Source organism: Anomaloglossus baeobatrachus, chromosome 3 (assembly GCF_048569485.1).
Source record: "Anomaloglossus baeobatrachus isolate aAnoBae1 chromosome 3, aAnoBae1.hap1, whole genome shotgun sequence".
NCBI classification, from domain to species: domain Eukaryota; kingdom Metazoa; phylum Chordata; class Amphibia; order Anura; family Aromobatidae; genus Anomaloglossus; species Anomaloglossus baeobatrachus.
The window spans coordinates 7,288,805-7,313,284 of NC_134355.1; the positions used below are offsets into that span (position 1 = coordinate 7,288,805).

At 50.0% G+C, this 24,480-nt stretch overlaps 1 protein-coding gene and 1 pseudogene across 1 annotated transcript in view; one reads left to right on the top strand and one right to left on the bottom strand.

Moving 5' to 3' along the window:
• The window catches only part of LOC142295874 (uncharacterized), a 34,365-nt gene extending 16,798 nt beyond the window's left edge, over positions 1-17,567 (top strand). The window contains exons 10-12 of the mRNA XM_075338975.1: positions 264-447; positions 16,415-16,578; positions 16,650-17,567. Of these exons, the coding sequence (XP_075195090.1) occupies positions 264-447; positions 16,415-16,578; positions 16,650-16,799 (498 nt within the window). The 3' untranslated portion in view covers positions 16,800-17,567. The remainder of the gene's footprint in view (positions 1-263; positions 448-16,414; positions 16,579-16,649) is intronic.
• The window catches only part of LOC142295837 (alanine--tRNA ligase, mitochondrial-like), an 8,532-nt pseudogene continuing 678 nt past the window's right edge, over positions 16,627-24,480 (bottom strand).

Here is a 24,480-nt window from a genome sequence, read left to right on the forward strand (position 1 = left end):
TTATCACTAGGGCGTTTGAACAAGCGGCAGTCTCAGGAAAGTGAGAGTAGTGATGAGGAGCAGCTATTGCTGCGCACCGCTCAGCTCCGGAGCTGCTGCTATATGCGGTCTAGAAATCATGGGGCTGGGGAAAGGTGTCTGGGATCTCTGGAGTCAACTCCTCTCCTGGGATGTAGTCACTGCACACACTCGCTCAGGGTCTGGGGCTAGCGGGCTGTATACTTAGCTATACAATACAACCCTCCTCTTGTTTTTGTGTCCAGTTGTCCCCGGAACTCCTGGAATCTGCACAAAGAGACGCAGCGGCAGCGGCACACAGCGACCGGCCGTCTACCTCACTATTCGACCAGCTCCAGGACCGGCTGACCGACTCATTACTGCCATTCTGGGCTGGATTCCGGAGAGCATGGGCCGTCCGCTCACCCCGCAGTGCGCAGAGAGAGCCAGGTAAGCACAGCAGCACAGCGTTACAATGTAACAGTGCAGCAAGCACTGGACACTACAGACGTCCGTACATATCAGATAGAGGTCCACTCTGTATAGTGCTCTACCCCCCCCCCAATAATACTGTAGACATAAGTCCCCCCCCCTCAGATCCCAATAGTCAATATTAGCTACAGTGGCATGTAAAAGTTTGTGCACCCCTGGTCAAAATTACTGTTTTTGTGAACATTTAGGCAAGTTGAAGATGAAATGATCTTTAAAAAGGCAAAAAGTTACAGAGGACACATTCCCTTTGGATTTGGGGGGGGGGGAATTAATCTTCTAAATTTTTAAATGAAAGGAACCTGGGCCAATGAAAAAGTTTGGGCACCCTGCATGGTTAGAACCTACTATCACCCCCTTTGCCACGTATCACAACTTGTAAGTGATTATTTAGCAGCCACGGGTCCTTCATTTTTTGAGAGGGATTTTTCTCTATTCTTCCTTGGAGATATCTCCAGTTCTGTGAGATTCCTGGCTCGTCTTGCGTGCACTGCTCTTCCTTGGAGATATCTCCAGTTCTGTGAGAGTCCTGGCTCGTCTTGCATGCACTACTCTTCCTTGGAGAAGTTTCCAGTTCTGTGAGATTCCTGGCTCGTCTTGCATGCACTGCTCTTCCTTGGAGAAGTTTCCAGTTCTGTGAGATTCCTGGCTCGTCTTGCATGCACTGCTCTTCCTTGGAGAAGTTTCCAGTTCTGTGAGATTCCTGGCTCGTCTTGCATGCACTGCTCTTCCTTGGAGAAGTTTCCAGTTCTGTGAGATTCCTGGCTCATCTTGCATGCACTGTTCTTCCTTGGAGAAGTCTTCCAGTTCTGTGAGATTCCTGGCTCGTCTTGCATGCACTGCTCTTCCTTGGAGACGTCTTCCAGTTCTGTGAGATTCCTGGCTCGTCTTGCGTGCACTGATTTCTTCTAGCCACAGATTTTCAATGATGTTCAGATCAGGGGACTGTGAGGCCAATGTAAAACCTTCAGCTTGCGCCTTTTGAGGAAGTCGATTGTAGATTTTGACGTGCATTTAGGATCTTTATCCATTTGTAGAAGCCATCCTCTTTCCTCCTTTCTTCTTCAGCTTTTTTACAGATCGTGTTATATTTGCATGAAGAACTTGTTCATTGAATCCATTCTTCCCTCTACCTGTGAAATGTTCCCAGTGTCATTGGCTGGAGCATAACTCCAAAGCATGATTGATCCACCCGCATGCTTAATGGTTGGCGAGATATTCTTTTCCTGAAATTCTCTGCCCTTTTTGATCATTGTGGCCAGAGTTGTAGTTTAACCTCATCGGTCCACAGGACTTGTTTCCACAATGCCTCAGGCTTGTCTAGCTGTTCTTTTGCAGACTCCTGATGCTGAATTTTATGGTGAGGACCCAGGAGAGGTTTTATTCTGATGACTCTTCCATGATGGCCAGATTTGTGCAGGTGTCTGTGAACAGTAGAACAATGTATCACAACTCCAGAGTCTGCTAAATCTTCCTGAAGGGCTTTTGCAGTCATGCAGGGGCTCTGTTCCTCTAACAATCCTACGAGCAGCTCTCACAGAAATGTTGCTTGGGCCTCCAGCCCTTATCTTAATCTCCATTTCTTAGTTACATTTCTAAAATGAGGAAAGGGCGACTTGAAAACGCTTTGCTATCTTCTTATAGCCTTTTCCTAATTTCTGGGCCACCGTCATTTGTAATTTTCAGAGTGCTAGGCAGCTGCTTAGAAGAACCCATGGCTGCTGTTTTTGGCACAAGGTTAGAGGAGGCCGGGTTTTATAAAGCTGCATCTCCCGGCCTTTCCTAACGATGATAGTGAAGAAGCCATAATCCTAACAGGATAATTAAGGTCTGAGACCTTGGTCAAAGGTATCTGAGCACATAAATCTCCAAGGGTGCACAAACTTTTACATCTGCCCATTTTCCTTTTAGTAATTTGTAAAATGTAAAAGATAAAAAGAGTACATATATTTTTTTGCCTAAAATATTCAGGAAATGTGTCCTCTAACATTCAGCCTTTCAGAGATCATTTAATCTCCAACCTGCTTTACTGTTCACAATAACTAATTATAACCAGGGGTGCACAAACTTTTACATGCCACTGTATAATATCTCCCCCCCATACACAACTCATGGGCCCACTCTCTATATTACTACCTCCCCCCTATACACATCACACAGGGGCCGCGCTCTACATCTACAATAATGATAAAAGTAAGTACACCGTGTTAATTCTATGGTCATTACAGTTATTAAAAATCAGGGGAATCCGACCTCCAATAAATCAGATGAAGGATTACACAGAGTCGTTATTAATTTAACAAAACAAGGTCAAAATGCAGAAGCAGTGTGGGAATAATTAAGTACACCCCAGGAGTCAGCTCCAGTAGCAGAGCGGACACCCATTAACAGTTTCCGGTGGGGACTATCAGACTCTCGTTTGGTTCTGGAGGATTTTGGCCGCTCTTCGATAAATCATCGCTTCCGATCATCGCGGTTTGTGAGCGTTTGGCTTCTGCCCGGGTCTCTTGAGGTCTCACGGTTTCTTTTGGGCCGAGGTCTGGAGTTTGGTCACTGCAGAACCGCGATTCTTCTCTCTTTCTGAAGAATCATTCTCCGGTTACAAGACCCAGTTTTCGCCAAATTGTAGCTTTTAGATAGATGCCCTCATGTGTGACTGTACGGGGACTGTGGCCTCGCGCTCCAGCTGGAGAAGGATCAGCCCGACCTCCCGCCAAGGTGTTCCCAGAAGACTTCCAAGAATTCATTCTCAAGTGGAAAACTCCTCCATCAGCCTGGAATAACCGGATTACAAATAATGCCGTCACGCGGGAAAAAGGAGGAAATAATGCCGTCACGCGGGAAAAAGGAGGAAATAATGCCGTCACGCGGGAAAAAGGAGGAAATAATGCCGTCACGCGGGAAAAAGGAGGAAATAATGCCGTCACGCGGGAAAAAGGAGGAAATAATGCCCTCACACGGGAAAGAGGAGGAAATAATGCCGTCACACGGGAAAGAGGAGGAAATAATGCCGTCACGCGGGAAAGAGGAGGAAATAATGCCGTCACGCGGGAAAAAGGTGATGGGATTTAATCTTCAATAAACCTCAAAAATGAGGCGTCACGCTAAACCCGTACCAACCACATCTCCAACCACAGGAGCAATAAATATCCAGCCTTCATTGCCGGAACCAAGAAGATCTGACCACCTACCTGAGCGGACCCCGGCCTGAGGACCGAGCGAGTGCCCCAACATCTGGTAGGAATAAAGATTACCCCTCTCAGAAGAAGCCCCCAGTCCTGGGCGACCAAGAAAATCAGCAGAATTCCACCACTGCAGCGGGGACCAGCGGCCAGCAACCCGGTACATTGCGGGCACAGAAGGTCCCCTCCGAGGGCACAGAAGGTCCCCTCCGAGGCAAGAGTCCCTGCACCATTGTAAAGAATCCCCATCCTTAGAGTTTGAAGTGGATCATCATCATGACAGCCCCTGGGTCATCCACCTGCAGAAAGCCTCACACACCATGCCAGATGCATGAGGGGCGAAGTGTCCATGCTGCGAGTGCAACACGACACACCGTCCTGCTCCTGGTTATTGTCCCCCATGACGCTTCAGTATATAATGTGGAATATCAGCATTTCTGTATCGAGCGCTCGGGTTATATACAAAAGAGCAAATGATAAACAACAATTAACAAAAAACAACAACAATGGAGGACACAATAGAAAGCCCTGAATCTGCACTGACGCTTGTATCAGCCCCGTACATGACATTATTATGGAGGCACATTGTGACTCACCCGGGGGAAATCACACATGAGAATCACCGGTGATACATTATCACTGCCCATGTGACATGAATTAGCCAATGAATGATGACTTCAGTGTTTTACCAAGCATGGAACCATCAAGACCCTCCCTGGATGTGGGGGAAAAAGAGGAAAAATCAACGAGAGAGAGCTTTGAAGGTTGGTGCGAATGGTGGAAAAATATCACATCAAACATCCAGAGACCTGAAGGCCAAACTGGAATAGTCGGTGTCATGGTTTCATCAAGTACCATACACAAACACACTGAACCAAGCAGAATCTTACGGGCGAAGGCCAAGAAAGAAACCATTGCTGAAGAAAAGACTTAAAAAGAAAAAAAAAAACCCCAAAAAAAAAAAAAAAACAAAACCCACAACTAATCTCTGCCAAAGACAAACCACAATCCTTCTGGGAAAATGTTCTGTAGACTGATGAAACAAAAATAGACCGTTTTTGCAATACAAAGCAACAGATGGTGCTTTGAAACTTATAAGGAAAAGAACACCCTACCCACAGTTCTGCATGGTGGAGGATCCATAATGCTGTGGGGTTGTTTTTCTGGTACTGGAGGACTTGACCGTATCACACGAATCATGAAATCAGAGAATTAATCAGGAGATTTTAGAGCAAAATGTCCGACCAGTGTAAGAAAACTTTGTTTGAGGTGATGATCACGTGTCCTCCAGCAAGAGAATGATCCAAAGCAACATCCAAAAGTGCACAGGGACGGTGGAAAAAGAAGCAATGGCCGGCAATGAGTCCTGCAGCCATGCATCCCATGGAAAATCTTTGGGGGTGAGTGGAAATCTGACATTGGAAGAAAAAAAAAAGAAAAAAAAAAAAAAAAAAAAAAGAGCCCAGCAACCATGAAGAAACCGCAAAGGGAGAGAAAATACCAGTGAAGAGCGAGAAGCTGATAAATGGCTACAAGAAACGAGGCCGTCATCAATGTGAAGGGGTGAAACCAAGGATTAATCAGGGACCGTTATTGCCGGACAGGCGATTTATTTGGTTTCTTCTGTGAAATTGCAGCAGGTAAGTTACGAACAATGTTTTATTGTCGTATTACTGCGGACACTAATTATAAAATCCTGAGGATAGAACTTTGGAAATAACCAGATATTGTACAGTCTATGAAAAAATGAAGGTGTGCCAATAAGGCTACATGCGCACGCTGCTTCTTTTTCGTGTTCACAAACTGCAGCCAAAACTGCACCTTGTCAGAGAGAGCCTGGAAATGTCACAAAAAATGTAGGTGCTTTTTTGGCGCGTTTTTGGCTGTAGTTTTGTGAACAATTGTTTCATGTATTTTTCAGTTCAAACAAGCCTATAAAGCTTGTTGAATTGAAAGAAAAAAAAAATTAGAAATAAATAAATAATTAAAAAAAACTGGCGTGCGGTCCCCCCCAATTTTAATGCCAGCCAGATAAAGCCATACGGCTGAAGGCTGGTATTCTCAGGATGGGGAGCTCCACGTTATGGGGAGCCCCCCAGCCTAACAATATCAGTCAGCAGCCGCCCAGAATGGCCACATCCATTATATGCGACAGTTCTGGGACTGTACCCGGCTCTTCCCGATTTGCCCTGGTGCGTTGGCAAATCGGGGTAATAAGGAGTTAATGGCAGCCCATAGCTGCCAATAAGTCCTAGATTAATCATGTCAGGCGTCTATGAGACACCCTCCATGATTATTCTGTAAATTACAGTAAATAAACACACACACACGAAAAATCCTTTATTAGAAATAAAAAAAACACAAACACATTCCCTCATTACCAATTTATTAACCCCAACAAAGCCCTCCATGTCCGGCGTAATCCAGCATGCTCCAGCGTCGCATCCAGCTCTGCTGCATGGAGGTGACCGGAGAAGCAGCAGACACAGCCGCTCCTGTCACCTCCATGCAGCTAATGAAGGCAGCCGCGCGATCAGCTGAGCTGTCACCGAGGTTACCCGCGGCCACCGCTGAATCCAGCGGTGGCCGCGAGTAACCTCAGTGACAGCTCAGCTGATCGCGCTACAGCGTGGAGCCGGCAGGAGCGTGGAGCCGGCAGGAGCATGGAGGACGGGACTTTCAGCGGCGGTGGCAGTGAGAGGGGTCCATCATCTCCCCTGTGCGTGCACGCTGGGGACAGCAGTACTTCAAGGAACACGTGGAGGACGGGACTATCAGCGGCAGCGAGAGGGGGATGGACGTTGGCAGCTGAAACATTGATTTTTCCCTCTCGCTGCCGCCGCTGCTGATAGTCCCGTCCTCCACATCATCTCCCCTGGGCGTGCACGCTGGGGACAGTGGTACTTCGGGGAACACGTGAAGGACGGGACTATCAGCGGCAGCGAGAGGGAAAAATCAATGTTTTCAGCTGCCAATGTCCATCCCCCTCTCGCTGCCGCCGCTGCTGATAGTCCCCGTCCTCCACATCATCTCCCCTGTGCGTGCATGCTGGGGACAGCGGTACTTCGGGGGAACAGGTGGAGGACGGGACGGGACCACTTGCCTGACCTCACTTCCTGACAAATCACCTGCGTTTTTGCTAGCAAAAACGCAGGTAAAAGGCAGGTAAAATGCACCACTTGTGATTAGCATGCATTTTTCCTGCGTTTTTGATGCCCTCATTGATTTCAATGGGTGACAAATGTTGACAAAAACGCAGGAAGAATGAACATACATGCATTTTTTTTGTCACAAACTTTTGACAAAAAAACCGCTGACAAATAAACTGCAACGTGCGCAAATCTGACTTCTCATAGACTTTGCTGGGAAGTCAAATGTCAGAAAGTTCTGCTGACAAAACTGCAGCCAAAAAAGCAGGAAAAAAGCAGCGTGCGCATGTAGCCTAATAGTGATTAGCCTTGTGTGTACACTGCAGTGATCGTACATTGCAGTGGATTAGATCAGTGACCAGAGTGACAAAAAGTGATGTCCTATAAAAAGTACAGTAAAGACAAAAGAAACTTGAAAAAAAAAATGATAAAAATTATACAAGAAAAACTCCTGAAAATACAGAACAAAAAAAATGGCATAATTATTGTACTAATTTATGTAACAAAACCCCCCACACATTTCGTATCATCACATCCGTAACAACCAAATCTATAAAACTGTCACAAGTTAACCTCTTCAGTGAACACTGCAAAAAAGACAAAAACAAAATCTGTCTTTTCATTATACAGCTGAAAAAAATAAAAAAATAAAGTGAATAAAACGCAGACACATGTAAATAAATTGGTACCGCTAAAAGTGCCATCTTGTTCCGCAAAACACAAGCCACCATAGAACCATCAGCAGAAAAATAAAAAAGCCATAGCCGTCAGTGTGCAGCGCTGCAAACTTTTTTTTTTTTTTTCTAGAATAGCTTTTATGTTGAAAAACTGCAAAAAACATAACACACATATATATATATATATATATATATATATATATATATATAAATATATATAATGTACACACACTTGATGTAATGTGTGTGTATATATATATATATATCTATATATATAATTGCCTTATTCTGTCTGTCTGTCTGTCTGTCTGTCATGCTCCAAAATTGTGTCCTTACGGTGACACTAAGTGTCCTTACGGTGACACAAAGCTGATTGGCCGCTGGGCTCGCCATGGCCCCGCCCCCCGCACGGATTGGCCGCTCGCCTTGCGTCGGCTTCTCCCCCACATGGATTGGCCGCTCGCCTCGCCTCGGATCCGACCCCCCCGCACGGATTGGCCGCCACTCACACTCAGACGCAGACTCACACACAGACTCACACACAGACTCACACACAGACTCACACACAGACTCACACACAGACTCACACACAGACTCACACACAGACTCACACTCAGACTCACACTCAGACTCACACTCAGACTTACACGCACACTCACACTCAGACTTACACGCACACTCACACTCACTCACACTCAGACTCACACTCAGACTTACACGCACACTCACACTCACTCACACTCAGACTTACACGCACACTCACACTCACTCACACTCACACGCACACTCACACTCAGACTCACACGCACACTCACACTCAGACTCACACGCACACTCACACTCACACTCAGACGCACACTCACACTCACACGCACACTCAGACTCACACACACACTCAACGCAGCAGACACACAACACCCAACACACAAACACCGCGGCACACACAAATATACGCACATACCGCACAACACACACATTGCACAAAACATACCTCCCCCCAAAACACACACACACACCCACACAAACCGTGCAACACACATACACAACGATACAGACACACAGCGCTCCACAAATAACGACACACAACGCAACACACAAACAACACCGCTCTCACCCCCCGCTACACCCAGAACATGTACAGCCCCTACACAAACACTTGGTAACTACACACAACAACATCTATATATATATATATATATATATATATATAACAAAAATCATACATTAACTACACAATACGTAAATTCTAGAATACCCGATGCGTAGAATCGGGCCACCTTCTAGTATATATATATATATATATATATATATATATATATATTATTATTATTATTATTTATTATTATAGCGCCATTTATTCCATGGCGCTTTACAAGTGAAAGGGTATACGTACAACAATCATTAACAGTACATAACAGACTGGTATAGGAGGAGAGAGGACCCTGCCCGTGAGGGCTTACAGTCTACAGGGAATGGGTGATGGTACAATAGGTGAGGACAGAGCTGGTTGTGCAGTGGTCTACTGGACTGAGGGCTATTGTAGGTTGTAGGCTTGTTGGAAGAGGTGGGTCTTGAGGTTCCTCTTGAAGCTTTCCACGGTAGGGGAGAGTCTGATGTGCTGAGGTAGAGCGTTCCAGAGTATGGGGGATGCACGGGAGAAATCTTGTACGCGATTGTGGGAAGAGGAGATAAGAGAGGAGCAGAGAAGGAGATCTTGTGAGGATCTGAGGTTGCGTGCAGGTAGGTACCGGGAGACTAGGTCACAGATGTAGGGAGGAGACAGGTTGTGCATGGCTTTGTATGTCATGGTTAGTGTTTTGAACTGGAGTCGTTGGGTGATGGGAAGCCAGTGAAGGGATTGGCAGAGTGGCGAGGCTGGGGAGTAGCGAGGGGAGAGGTGGATTAAGCGGGCCACAGAGTTTAGGATAGATTGCAGGGGTGCAAGAGTGTTGGAAGGGAGGCCAGAGAGCAGGAGGTTGCAGTAGTCGAGGCGGGAGATGATGAGGGCATGCACTAATGTTTTTGCTGATTCTTGGTTAACGAAAGCACCGATACGGGAGTTGTTTTTGAGTTGTAATCTGCATGAGGTGAAGAGGGCTTGGATGTGCGGCTTGAAGGATAGAGCAGAGTCGAGGGTCACTCCAAGGCAACGAGCTTGTGAGACTGGGGAGAGTGAGCAACCATCGAGTTTGATGGAAAGGCTTGTTGGAGGAGGTGAGTGAGGAGGAGGAAAGACAATGAATTCTGTTTTTTCCATGTTAAGTTTTAGGAATCGCACAGAGAAGAAGGATGAAATAGCAGACAGACATTGTGGGATTCTGGTTAGTAGAGAGGTAATGTCAGGTCCAGAGAGGTAGATCTGTGTGTCATCGGCATAGAGGTGATACTGGAAGCCATGGGCCTCTATGAGCTGTCCCAAGCCGAAGGTGTAGATGGAGAACAGCAGGGGTCCAAGAACTGAGCCTTGGGGAACACCGACAGATAGGGGGCGAGATGAGGAAGTGGTGTGAGAATGGGAGACGCTGAAAGTTCGGTCGGTTCGGTATGAGGATACCCAAGATAGGGCCAAGTCTGTGATGCCCAGAGATGAGAGAATCTGTAGTAGGAGGGAATGGTCTACTGTGTCGAATGCAGAGGACAGGTCCAGGAGGAGGAGGACAGAGTAGTGTCGCTTGGCTTTGGCGGTTAGTAGGTCGTTAGTGACTTTAGTTAGGGCAGTTTCAGTGGAATGATGCGGTCGGAAGCCAGATTGTAGCTGGTCAAAGAGAGAGCAGGAGGAGAGGTATGAGGACAATTCAAGATGGACATGCTGTTCTAGTAGTTTTGAGGCATAGGGGAGAAGGGATATGGGGCGATAGTTTGACACAGAGGATGGGTCAAGGGAGGGCTTTTTGAGGATGGGTGTAATGGAGGCATGTTTAAAGCATGAAGGGAATACACCAGTTGTTAGTGATAGGTTGAAGAGATGGGTTAGGGCTGGGATGAGGACTGCGGTGATGTTGGGGATGAGGTGCGATGGGAGCGGGTCCAGTGCACAGGTGGTTAGATGTGATCTTGAGAGTAGAGTGGAGAGATTGTTTTCTGTCATGGTGGAGAAGCTGGATTTGGAGGAAGAGGGATGAGTAGCTATGATGAGGGGCTGTGGTGATTGTGGGCCAAAGCTTGCTCTGATGTTGTCAATCTTCTGCTTGAAGAAAGAGGCAAAGTCTTCAGCTGAGAGGAGAGGAGAGGGAGGTGGTGCTGGAGGACGGAGGAGAGAGTTAAAAGTGTTGAATAGCTGTTTAGGGTTGTGAGAGAGAGAGGATATGAGGGATGAGAAGTAGGTTTGTTTTGCAGCAGTGAGTGTGGACTTGAAAGTGGTGAGGGACTCTTTATATGCAATGAAGTGCTCAGTGGAATGAGACCTCTTCCATCTGCGCTCAGCAATTCTGGAAGCCAGTCTCAGTTCTTTAGTCTGACTGGTGTGCCAGGGTTGCCTGTTGATTGTGCGGGTTTTGGTGTGTGTGAGGGGGGCGGCTGATTCGAGAGCTGCAGAGATTGTAGTGTTGTATAAAGTTGCAGCAGCATCTGCATCGTGTAGAAATGCAATGTCTGTGAGAGGGAGAAGGGACTGAGAAAGGGCGTGTAAATCAATGTGTTTGATATTTCTGCGAGGGTGTGAGAGTTTGTGGAGGGGGGGTTGCGTAGTTGGAGAAGAGAGGGAAGAGAATGTGAGTAGGTTGTGGTCAGACAGGGGGAGAGGTGAGTTAGAGAGGTTAGATAGGGAACAGAGGTGAGTGAAGATGAGGTCCAGCGTGTGGCCATCTTTGTGAGTGGCTGCAGAAGACCATTGGGTGAGGCCGAAGGAGGCAGCGAGTGTTAGAAGTTTGGAGATGGATGAGTGGGAAGTGTCAATGGGGATATTGAAATCACCCATAATGATGGTGGGGATGTCGTTGGAAAGGAAGTGTAGTAGCCAGGTGGTGAAATGGTCAAAAAAGGCAGTGGCTGGCCCTGGAGGGCGGTAAATGACAGCCAGTTGAAGGTTGGAGGGGGCGTAGATGCGAACGGAGTGCACCTCAAAAGATGGGAGAGTAACCGAGGGTGGTAGTGGAATTGGTGTAAAGGAGCATTGGTCGGACAGGAGCAAACGAACTCCTCCACCATTCTTGTTACTGGGGCGGGTGGTGTGAGAGAGTTGGAAACCGCCATAAGAAAGTGCAGCAGGAGAGGCAGTGTCAGAGGGGGTGAGGCAGGAGAGGCAGTGTCAGAGGGGGTGAGCCAGGAGAGGCAGTGTCAGAGGGGGTGAGCCAGGAGAGGCAGTGTCAGAGGGGGTGAGCCAGGAGAGGCAGTGTCAGAGGGGGTGAGCCAGGTTTCTGTGATGGCGAGGAAAGAGAGTTTATTAGTGATGAAAAGATCATGAATATAGGATAGTTTGTTGCAGACAGAGCGAGCGTTCCATAGAGCTCCTGTTAGTGGGACTGGGGGAGCGGGGGCTGGGTGAATGTGTATGAGGTTTGAGAGGGTGCGGAAATTTGTGTTAAGTTGTGGATGTGGGTTTGAAGTGACAATAGGGATGTGGTGAGGAGGACCAGGATTTTGTGCAATATCCCCAGCAGTGAGGAGAAGCAGTGAGAGTGTTAGTAGGCGAGAGCAGGAGAGGCCATGAGGTGGCCGTGTGTGTCTGGAGACACTGGGTGTAATGTGGAGGAAAATGTCTGAGGGGAAGGTGTGATGGGTGGGGAGGATAGAGGGAGAGATGAAAAGTTCATTACTGGGTTTAGGGATCAGAGGGGGCAGTAGAAAGTGAAGTATTATAGAGGTGAAAGTTAATAGACACACGAACATTGTTTACATTGACTATGTGGTCAAATACCTTCCGGTCCCTTCCGGCCCAATTCTGGCCTAATTCAATGCATCATACTTATATGGTGCAGACTTGTCATGGGGCAGACAAAGTCTTTGGGCAGACTTTGGCCTGTCCCATTATATACACATACAAGTGCAGTCAGCTGTGAAGGGGTGGGGTGCAACAAGAACCCCTTGATCACTTAATCAAAGAAGGTCATAAAAGGAAGGTGGGGGAACGTGGGGGGGAGGTCACAGATGCTGGAGCATGCCAGGGAGATATTGAAGCAAAGAGGGAACAGGTCAGATATATTGGAAAAGCAGGATGAAGGAATTGACATACCATGTATTAAAACACACATGTATATGTATATATATATATATATTTGTATATATACATACATACATACATACATACATACACATTACATCAAATATATTATATATATATATATATATATATATATATATATATATATATATATATATATATATATATATATATATATATATATATATATATATATATATATTAGTGTTGCTGTGATTGTAGTGACCTGAAGAGTAACGCTGTCTTAAATCACTTTTATGACAATGAAAGGCGTACAAAAGCAAAACAAAACTTCCTGAATTTCTGGTTCTTCTTGATTTTGGTCTCACAAAAAGCAGAATTAAAAAAAAAAAAAAAAAAAAAAAAAAAAAAGAAGAGGAAAAAAAAAAAGTCATGTGGCCAAAAATGATATCATAAAAACTCCAACTCAAACCTCAAAAAACAAGCCCTCACATGACTCAGCAGAAAAATAAACGACTATAACCTTCAAAACCCGGTGATGTAAAAAAAACCCTTTATTTTCAGAAAAGAAATAATTTTTAGTGTGATAGTCGCCAAACCTATAAACCCTATATAAATCTGGTATCGCTGTAATCGTACTGACCGGAGGAATAAAGCCGCCTAATCATTTATACTGCACAGTGTACGGTGTAAAAAATAAATAAAGCCAATTCTTCACCTGCTATTGATTTGTTCATTCTTCCTCTCAAAGATGTCAGTACGGCGCGGCTCACATTTATCCTGCGCTCCACACTGAGCGCTTACACCGGGGATTACGTGTAAATCTCTGAAAATTGTGATTCAGGCAAAATGCCCAACGGAAAATTCCCTGTAATGAGGCAGAGGGGGGCATTGTGTCCTCACGTCTGTCCTGTGATCCGGCACTGTCCATCTTTTTTTGCCTCTTTTTAGTCATCCACAGAGTTGCAGTGATCAACAGTTTTGCTCTCCTTTGAAAAGACGGAGACCGCTGAACAGAGGCCGAACAGAGTCCGGAGTAACTCTGCCGCCTTATTAGTCAATACTGAATCACGTATTTCAGAGATGTAGATGTAAGCCTGATATAAGCGCTCACCATAGAGCACAAGATAAATGTGAACTGATCCCAAATATTCTGTACACCCATCACCACCAATAGGATTCAACTCAACCCAGAAAAACACAAGTTCCCACTCAAGTCTCATCTGTTAGCGGCTATAAAAGGGGGTCTTCAATATTACTGGCAGCACAAAGGCTCTGGAAAAACACCATGGCTCCCCCTACCAAAAAAAAAAAAAAATCCAGCAAAACATGCGCCCCAAAATCCAAATGCCCCCCTCCCTTCTGAGCCACACAATGTGCCTAAACCACAGTTAGCGTCCACATGTTTGGCATTGTTGTAGTGAGGAGAGCCCGCTTAATTTACGGGGTGCAGGTATCCAGAAGCACAAGCTGGACCCAATCTACGGGCACTACAATTTACGGGCACTACAATGTACAGAGCATTGCATGGACTTATTTGCAATTTTTAATTCTGCAACATTGTGTTGACACCATGGGTGTTTTCCAAAGACTAAATCGTCACTACACCCATAGAGGAATTCCCAGAGGGGTGTAATTTCTAAAATGTGGTCACTTGATGGGGTTTCTGCTGTGCTGGCACTCAGGAGCTCCGCAAATGGAGTCCACAAACTATTCTAGGAAAATCTGTGCTCTAGAAATCAAAAGGCGCATGAAAAAGGAGGCGCCGGACCAGAGAGCAACAACACTCATTGGACCGTCCGCCCCTTAGGGGAGTATGATAATGTCTTGTGCGCACACTGCATTTTTACTGCGTTTTTGCTGCAGAATTGGTGCAGTTTGCGTTCACAAGCTTCCAGCAATCCTTCCCCAGAACAATCTATAAGAAATGTGATCTGCTGCGCACCTTGCTTCTTTATTCCTTACAGGTGTATCTGCAGAATGTCTGCAGCAGAGAAGCAGCGTGCGATTTCTGTTCTGCGTTTTTCCGTTTTGCCATTGATAATGTTAAAAAAACCGCAGGGACAAAAATACACCAAAACTTGGTATAAACACATGCAGGTTTTTTTTGGGTGTGTTTTTCACTGGAGGAACAAATCTGCAGTGTGCACACAGCCTAAGGCTATGTGCGCACGTGTGCGCTCTGCACCGCACCTGAAAAGCTGCGTTCTGAAGCGCATGGTGCCGGCAGAGAACGTGCGCGCTGCATGCTGCCTCTCCCTATAGACAGCATGCAAACCGCATGGGAGAAGTGACATGTCACTTCTTAGAACGCAGCGATTCGGGCAGCAGCCGAAGCGCTGCGCTCTAATATGCCACGTGCGCACGGCCCCTGCACAATCTCCATAGACTGTGCAGGGGACGCAGGACGCATGCAGTTACACTGCGGTGCAGAATGCAGCATAACTCCATGCAATACGCACACACCCTAATAGTGTTCTGCCGAGCGGCCTGAGCTCCTATACAGACTATTCTAGAGCACTGTATATAGGGGCGCACTGGTGCTGGCTGCATATAAGGGACAAATATGGGGACAGGTTCCCTTTACACACATAGAAGACTCCATTATAAATTATTCGAGGAAAAAACGTCTCGGGAAGGGGCGCCGCCCGTGGCCGGGGGAAAGGGGCGCCGCCCGTGGCCGGGGGAAAGGGGCGCCGCCCGTGGCCGGGGGAAAGGGGCGCCGCCCGTGGCCGGGGGAAAGGGGCGCCGCCCGTGGCCGGGGGAAAGGGGCGCCGCCCGTGGCCGGGGGAAAGGGGCGCCGCCCGTGGCCGGGGGAAAGGGGCGCCGCCCGTGGCGGAAACTCCTATAACTTCATCATCAGCGGAAAAACAAAAAAGAATAAAAAATAAAATCACAAAGAAAATAAATGAGGAAGAAAAAAAGTTGAATAATAATAGCCCCCTCCACGTGTGATCACTGAGCACGCTGACATTGTTACTCAATGACTGACAAGATCCAGCAACAAGCTATGACCGCCCGACGCCCAAACAAAAGCCAAGAATGAAGTCTAAACTTCTACACCTGAAGGAGCCGGCGCTGTGCAGATCCGGCGCTGTGCAGAGCCAGCGCTGTGCAGCCCCGTCCTGAAGACGTCTCCGAGGCCTCACATGGAGAGTCACTGCAGAGAATCAGGAGAGCGATCAGTTCCTCTGATATTCCCCTCCCTGAGATCCCAAATCCCCGGGACCGGACGACGTCTCTATTGACCCCTGCCAGAGAATGGAAGACGCGGCTCCTCGGAAGGACGATCTCCCCGGCCAGCAGCGTGCCCCGACCTTACCCTCGCGGCTTCCATCATTGCTATATTGTTTGCCACCAGATTCAGGTGCTCAGATCAGGTCAATGGGACCCAATCTTCAGAGGAGAATAATGGGATCTCTCCTGGAAACGAATCCCTCCATTATTTTTCTCCCCGGACGCGGAGGCGGCTTCTGATCGCTTCCACTGGCCACTCAGATTTGGTTCTCAAGGTCCAATTCTTAAGGTGAAGTCCTTCAGCGTCTGAGCTTCGGCTCTTGGTTTCTTTCTAATTTTCCTGTTTGTTGCTGATACTGTTATATTATGTCTTGTTCATGAACACCATAGAGTTCACCGAGGGCATACCCCGCTTTATCATGACTTTCTGCCTCTGCACAGCGCTCCTTACACCATCACATTGGGCCACTCCGTCTATTACCCTATATAGGGGGGCATCTCGCTGCGACCCTCCATATACATCACATAGGGGGCGCTCTTTATACATCTCCCCCATCTCCGCAGTGCTCCGGATGCAGCAGACGCTCAGGAAACGTTTGGCTTTATTCAAGCTGGAAGAGACTCCGCAGAAAACGTTCCACCTTCCCCCGGTCCAGCCGGACCCCAATGACGCGGCTCCATCCATGGTCACTTTCAGTTTCAGCATGAGCAATGGCCTCACCTTAAAGGTACAGTACACCAATAACGATAGGAACACAATCTGTATTAGTGGAGGCATTTATTTGTGAATTCTCCATAGGAGAGCGGTGCACAGACGCCGGACCCTCTAGTCAGCAGCACGTCCCGGACGGGGGTCCTACCATCCATAAGCCCGACATCTCCAGAGCAGCCACAGCTCGATGCCCCAGTTGTGGCCGGGATCATGGATGAAGCGATCAGCAGTCAGTGAATCCCCCCTCACCCAGTGCGGACCCCGCTGCGTCCAATCCTCAGCTGCGCCCCGCAGAGCGCTCGTGGCAATGTGACTCCACTTCTGAATATCACATTACAGTCCATGAAGGAGCCTTACAAAGACTATCTACATTCATTCTCAGGTTAATATCTACTCTGCTCCCTCCAGAGCTGCATTCATAATTCAGTGAGCTGCCGGAAACACTGACATCACCAACACCTTAATGACATTGTGCAACATGCAGCGAGAGATTAGAAAGGGTGTGACAAGAAGTGACAGCAGAATCATGAATGCAGCTCTGGATGGCACTAGCGTAAAAGACATTCAGTAACAGCAGAATTGTGACCGCAGCTCTGGAGGTGAATGCAGCTTCATCCTCAGCTCACAGAGCCAATATGAGGTGTGACTGCAGGCACAGAGCGGGTCTCCGCATGTGGCCGTGCCCCTCACACCCGGGGTCATTAACGTACGAGGGTCTCCGGTTCTGGTCCAGTTCTTGAATGTTCCGGGCGACTCATGAATTTTCTTGCTGCTTCTTCTGGACATAGTGCACGGCGGTCTGCAGAGCGTCATCCAGGGACCCGCCGCTCCCGCTGCCATTCGCCACGTCCACACCGCCATACGCTTTACCCTCCATTGTGCAGCAGACAGCGGTGGCCCAATCAAGAGCAGAGAGATGAGGGATGGAGCCCTAAAGAAGAGGGGGACAGTGTGAGACCCCCAGAGCCAGGAGGGACAAGCAGCAGCGCGGGGGAGGGGGACAGTGGGAGACCCCCAGAGCCAGGAGGGACAAGCAGCAGCGCGGGGGAGGGGGACAGTGTGAGACCCCCAGACCCAGGAGGGACAGGCGGCAGCGGAGGGGGACAGTGTGAGACCCCCAGAGCCAGGAGGGACAGGCGGCAGCGGAGGGGGACAGTGTGAGACCCCCAGAGCCAGGAAGGACAGGCGGCAGCGCGGGGAGTGGGGGGGGGGGAAAGGGGGGGGGGGGGACAGTGAGACCCCCAGACCCAGGAGGGACAGGCAGCAGCGCAGGGGGAGGGGGACAGTGTGAGACCCCCAGAGCCAGGAGTGACAGGCAGCAGTGTGGTGGAGGGAGTGGGGCGGGGCAGAAGCGTAAGACCCCCAGAGCCAAGAGTGAGACGGCAGCGCGGGGGGTGGGGGGGATGCTAGGGGTACAGTGTGAGACCGCCAGAGCCGGAAGTGGCAGGCGGCAGCGCAGGAGGAGGGGGGGTGGGGGATTGGAGGGGAGGTTGAGACCCAGGAGTGAAAGTCGGCAGCTAAGAGTGAAGGGGAGCGGGGGGGGTTAGAGGGAGGGACACGGGGGCCTGGAGTTTACTCCAACCTCAAGGACCGTGCGGTTTCCGCGGAGCACTGTACATGCTGCTGCTGCTATTGGTGTCACCCGCTGACCGGCGCAGGCAGCGCTCACCTTCGGCACCTGACAGGCGCACAGCACCGGCCCGGAGCTCTGCTTACTGAGCAGCATCACCGCGCAGGACGGACGCCGGGCACACAACTGATTCACCAACTTCACCAGCACCTGCCGGAGACACACACAGCTCAGCAACATCTGCACCGCACCGGGAAGGGGCAGCCACAACAACATCATATACACCCCCCCGACAACTACTCACCGGGAGAGACTCCACACACACCGAGTCCACGATCACACACTGATGAGGGGAAAACTTCTCCACCAGACTCTGCACCTTCTCCAACGCCTGAGCCGAGACATAACCACAAGAGACAACGCCAGGTGAGATCCACACACACACTAGAGACTCACTATATACATAGATTACCGGATGCGACATCTCCAGAGCTGCACTCACTATTCTGCTGGTGCAGTCACTGTGCACATACATTACTGATCCTGAGTTACCTCCTGTATTATACTCCAGAGCTGCACTCACTATTCTGCTGGTGCAGTCACTGTGCACATACATTACTGATCCTGAGTTACCTCCTGTATTATACTCCAGAGCTGCACTCACTATTCTGCTGGTGCAGTCACTGTGCACATACATTACTGATCCTGAGTTACCTCCTGTATTATACTCCAGAGCTGCACTCACTATTCTGCTGGTGCAGTCACTGTGTACATACATTACTGATCCTGAGTTACCTCCTGTATTATACTCCAGAGCTGCACTCACTATTCTGCTGGTGCAGTCACTGTGTACATACATTACATTACTGATCCTGAGTTACCTCCTGTATTATTCTCCAGAGCTGCACTCACTATTCTGCTGCTGTGGGACACAGCACAGACTATAACCAGTAACTGATAATGTGGCTGTTCTCTTCACCTGCCGCTCTTCCACTTTGCGTATGGTCGTGTTGGCGGATCTCAGTAAAAACTTGAGTGAGGTCTGCAGTTCCTTCCTCTGCCACTGAGGCATGGGGGCGCTGTCCACAGTCTGAAAAACAAATATAAACCATCATTAGGGGTCTGCACAGCAGGATCAGTGGAATATTACATCAGCTACATAAATATAGTCCACGCTTTCCCCGAGGGGAGCAGAACGTGGACAGTGCGGAGCTGCGCAGCCGCCGAGGTCCGCAATTGCTGACAGAACAGCGGCTGCCCAGGACGCAGCACAAGGGGCAGGGGGCAAGTGGGAACGTCCTGACCGGGGTGGGCAGTGTGCTGCAGCTCTGCATGCAGTCAGTGAATGGAAAGTGTTTACTCCTGTACAAAGCAAATACACATAGGGGAGGGTTTGCTACAATGTATCTGTAGCATTGAAATGTCATAATTAGTGATGGGGGGAGGACTCGCAGATAACCGGGAGCGGCGGGAATAACCGGATTATTAAATTTAAGATTGGAGTGACCGTAAAAAAAAAAAAAAAATTATGTAAAATATTTAACAAAAAAATAAAATAGAGGAACCGCACGCGGCTTTTATTTTGATATGAAGTAATCCACATGAGTTCCCACAACGCTTCCAGCTCGGCTACATTTGAAGTCACAGTGGGCTCATAGAACATGACTGTACGCTGTGAGCTTCAGGTAGAGAATGAATGAGCCGCAGCGATGGGTGGAGACATCACTCACACCTCGAACTGGAGTCGTTGTGGAACTTCATGTGGATGAGGTCGGACCTGGAGGTTAATAAAGGGGTGAAAGAAGGTGCCTTTTTCTCATTTATTTAAAATTAAAGTATTTTTGGGGTGTTTATTTATTTTCACTTACAGGTTAGCAATGGGGGGGGGGCTCAGAAGCTTATTACTAATCTAGGCTTAGTGGCAGCTGTCATTAACCACTTATTACCTCGATTGCCACCGCACCAGGGCAATCTGAAGAGATGGGTAAAATTCATGTGTTGTCACATTTAACAAATGTAATAATCCCAGGCGGCTGGAGGCTGCTATTTTTCGGCTGGGAGGGCCCAATAGGCATGGGTTTTCACAGCCTGAGAATAATACCAGCCCCCAGCTGTCAGCTTTATCATGGCTGGGTACCAAAGATAGGGGATGGGGAGGGGGGGTTAACCACACGCCGTTTTTAAAATTTAAATAATTTAAAAAATAAAAGCCGGAGGTGGTTTCTCTTATTTTGATACACAGCCAAGATAAGTGCATGGCTGGGGGCTGCAGCCATCTGCTTTATCTGTGCTGCTATGAGAATATATGGGGGACCCCCTACGCTAATTGTGCCTGTGTGTCTGACTGCAACCAATCACAGACGCAGGGACAGCCGGTGTGCGGGGAAAGCAGTGCATATGGATGAGCAATAATGAGCGGCCCCGGAAGAAGAGTGAACACCGGGAGGCAGTGTTATAGCTGCGCGGGAGTCTCAGGAAGTATAGCGCCCTTGATTTATTCTTATTTTTTTCATTTCTTGAGTTACCGACCCGGACCATTACATGGAGTTCCCAAAGAATCACAGGCCCCGGTCCAGAACCCGGAGACTTCTGAAACCGTGCGGATCAACCCATCACTAGTCACAATCCTCCTGTTACAATGCATCAGTCTGCTGTCGGTGATGTCCATGGCCCGAGCCAGCACCGACGTCTGCCGATACCTGCCCTCAGCTCCCACTGCAAAACACACAGGAGGCCGGAGCAGCCACGACACCACTGAGGACGCTCAGTGCATAATGACCGGCTATAGCCCCCCCCACCCCCCCGTACCCCACTCACGTGTCTCAGGAGCCCGATGTCCCGGGACAGCTGCTGGGCTTCGCTCATGGTGGCCGGCCTCCTGTTCATGCGCTCGCTGACAGACTCCACTTCCTTGCACAGGACCTGCCCCGTCTCTCGTGCCTGCGGATCAGCATTATTACAGGAGCAGTTCGGTTCATGTGAAGCAGTTTTTGCTCGATTTCTTCTGGAGGCGCCAGTGAAGGGGAGAGCGCGAGAGCGACCCTAGAGCGCGCGAGAGTAGTGTCTGTGCAGGGACTACAGGATCTCCCTTCAGGAGCAGTGTCTGCAGTGGGAATGCTGCGCTGCATGATAGGTCTGCGCTGCTCTCCTGCAGGGGCTGTGTCTGTATGGTGCACACTGCGCTGCATGGAGGGGGGGTGTAGAGTCTGTGCTGCTCTCCTGCAGAGGCAGTGTCTACACTGGGCGTGCTGCGCTGCATGGAGGGGGGTGTAGAGTCTGTGCTGCTCTCCTGCGGGGGCAGTGTCTGTATGGTGCACACTGCGCTGCATGGAGGGGGGGTGTAGAGTCTGTGCTGCTCTCCTGCAGAGGCAGTGTCTACACTGGGCGTGCTGCGCTGCATGGAGGGGGGTGTAGAGTCTGTGCTGCTCTCCTGCAGAGGCAGTGTCTACACTGGGCGTGCTGCGCTGCATGGAGGGGGGTGTAGAGTCTGTGCTGCTCTCCTGCGGGGGCAGGGGTCTGTATGGTGCACACTGCGCTGCATGGAGGGGAGTGTAGAGTCTGTGCTGCTCTCCTGCGGGGGCAGGGTCTGTATGGTGCACACTGCGCTGCATGGAGGGGGGGGGGGTGTAGAGTCTGTGCTGCTCTCCTGCGGGGGCAGTGTCTGTATGGTGCACCCTGCACTGCACAGAGGGGGTTGCAGTATTTTGGATCACCCACCTGTTTGGCTTCCTCTCCGGTCACGGCGATGAGTCGGACGATCCCTTTCACCAGCGGTTTTTCGGCGATGATCACCACGTCTTCAATGGCCCCCGTCCTGAGCAGATGTCTGGGTACAGAGGAGGAGGTGATGAGGGTGGGGAGGGGCGGGGGGGGGGGGGCTCAATGTCACATCCCTTACACCCTTACAGGGGCTGTCTACGTGAACATCGCCCGATGGAAAGGGTGCTGCTGTAATGGGGGATAATGCCCCTTATTCTTGGGGTCTCGCGGCTCTGGACACAGCATGGGGCACCGTGTAACATGGGCACAAGGGGCGAGGCACAAAACGGGGAGGTGTCAGGAGATTACTCACGTGCCGCAGCACAGCTCTACAGACGTCTGCAGACCGTCCCGACAGCTCCGATTCATCAGCTTCTCCACCGGGACCCAACCGAGACCACGCGGACAGGATCCGGGTACACCTGGGGGAGACACCATTAACCCCTGCAGCTCGTGAGGATCCCCGCATCTATATAGCAAGTATCCCCAACCTGCTGCACGACTATAACTCCCAGCGGCAACAGTCCTGGGAGCAGCTGAAGAGTCACAGGAGACCCGGGGCACACAGTATGGAGGGGGGCACACAGTATGGTTACACTGACACAGTATGGAGGGGGGAGGGCACACAGTATGGTTACACTGACACAGTATGGTTACACTGACAGTATGGAGGGGGCACACAATATGGAGGGCGCACACAGCATGGTTACACTGACACAGTATGGTTACACTGACAGTATGGAGGGGGCACACAATATGGAGGGCGCACACAGCATGGTTACACTGACACAGTATGGTTACACTGACAGTATGGAGGGGGCACACAATATGGAGGGCGCACACAGCATGGTTACACTGACACAGTATGGAGGAGGGGGGGAGACACAGTATGGTTACACTGACAGTATGGGGGGGCACACAGTATAGAGGGGGAGGGGCGTCACAGTATGGTTACACTGACACAGTGTGGAGGGGGCACACAGTATGGTTACACTGACACAGTATGGTTACACTGACAGTATGGAGGGGGCACACAATATGGAGGGCGCACACAGCATGGTTACACTGACACAGTATGGTTACACTGACAGTATGGAGGGGGCACACAATATGGAGGGCGCACACAGCATGGTTACACTGACACAGTATGGTTACACTGACAGTATGGAGGGGGCACACAATATGGAGGGCGCACACAGCATGGTTACACTGACACAGTATAGAGGGGGAGGGGCGTCACAGTATGGTTACACTGACACAGTGTGGAGGGGGCACACAGTATGGTTAACTGACACACAGTGTGGAGGGGGCACACAGTATGGTTACACTGACAGTATGGGGGGGGGCACACAGTATAGAGGGGGAGGGGCGTCACAGTATGGTTACACTGACAGTGTGGAGGGGGCACACAGTATGGTTACACTGACAGTATGGAGGGGGCACACAGTATGGTTACACTGACAGTATGGGGGGGGCACAGTATGGTTACACTGACACAGGGGCCCCGCTGTGCCCCTCACGTTGCAGCCTCGGGGACTCTCCGACCTACACTATATATCTCCCACAATCCCCTGCAGCAGTATATATTATATATCTGTATACACGCACCTCATCCACACTCCGCAGACCCGCGATACATCTGGCGTCAGCGAGGGGGATGTGCGCCGTGTCAATCTCCAGGTCTTGTGCAATCAGATCCTGCAGCAGCTTCTCCACCTCCTGCAGCTGCTGACCGCTCACCGGACCCTGCGAAGAGAAGGAACGTACAGGACCCTGCCGGACAAACAGCGACAACTGCGGGCAGCCCCCGAGCCGCCAGCACCGTACAGACCGCAGCGTCTCCATCATATATATATCTGTATATAGTGTGCGACAGGAGGGTGTGCTGAGCCTCACGAGACATCGCAGCGTGCGACAGGAGGGTGTGCTGAGCCTCACCGAGACGCTGACATCCAGGCGCAGGTGTTCTGCCGTCACATGTGACCCGCGCTGCGCTGTGCTCTCCGCCAAGGATTTGCCGCAGTGCCATAGTTCAGCAGGTGGGGTGGCGCTGTGCTTCACCATACACGCCAGTCGCTGGCCCTGTGGAGAGAACAGCAGACGTGACAGCTGCACGGCATGCTGGGAGTTGTAGTGCTCCCGCTGATCACATACAGGCTTGTCCGCCATCCTGGGATTTGTAGTGCAGTCTCAGGTGCACACATCACCCACAATGCAGACAGGCCGGCGCTGGCTCTGCTGGTCTTACCTGGTCCAGGTGCAGCAGCAGGCGGTCGCCCACCCTCAGCGGCTCCGCAGCGGAGACCTCATGCACCACCGTATCCTCCTGCCACGTGCACAGACTCCACCGGGAAGAGGACGTCCTGTGGGGAGGAGATGGGTGTAATATCGCGGGGGCAGGAGCACGGGGGGGGGGGGGGGGGGGGGGGGGGGCACAGCCGGACGCCCCTTACCTGCTCCCCTTCCCGCATGAAGTACCCCACGTCACAGCTCTGCCCCCCCCTGCTCCGCGTAGTAACAGGTGCAGGGACTGGTCCTGGTACAGCGCGAGGACAGTGGCCGAGCAGGGAGGGAACTCTGCGGAGGAGA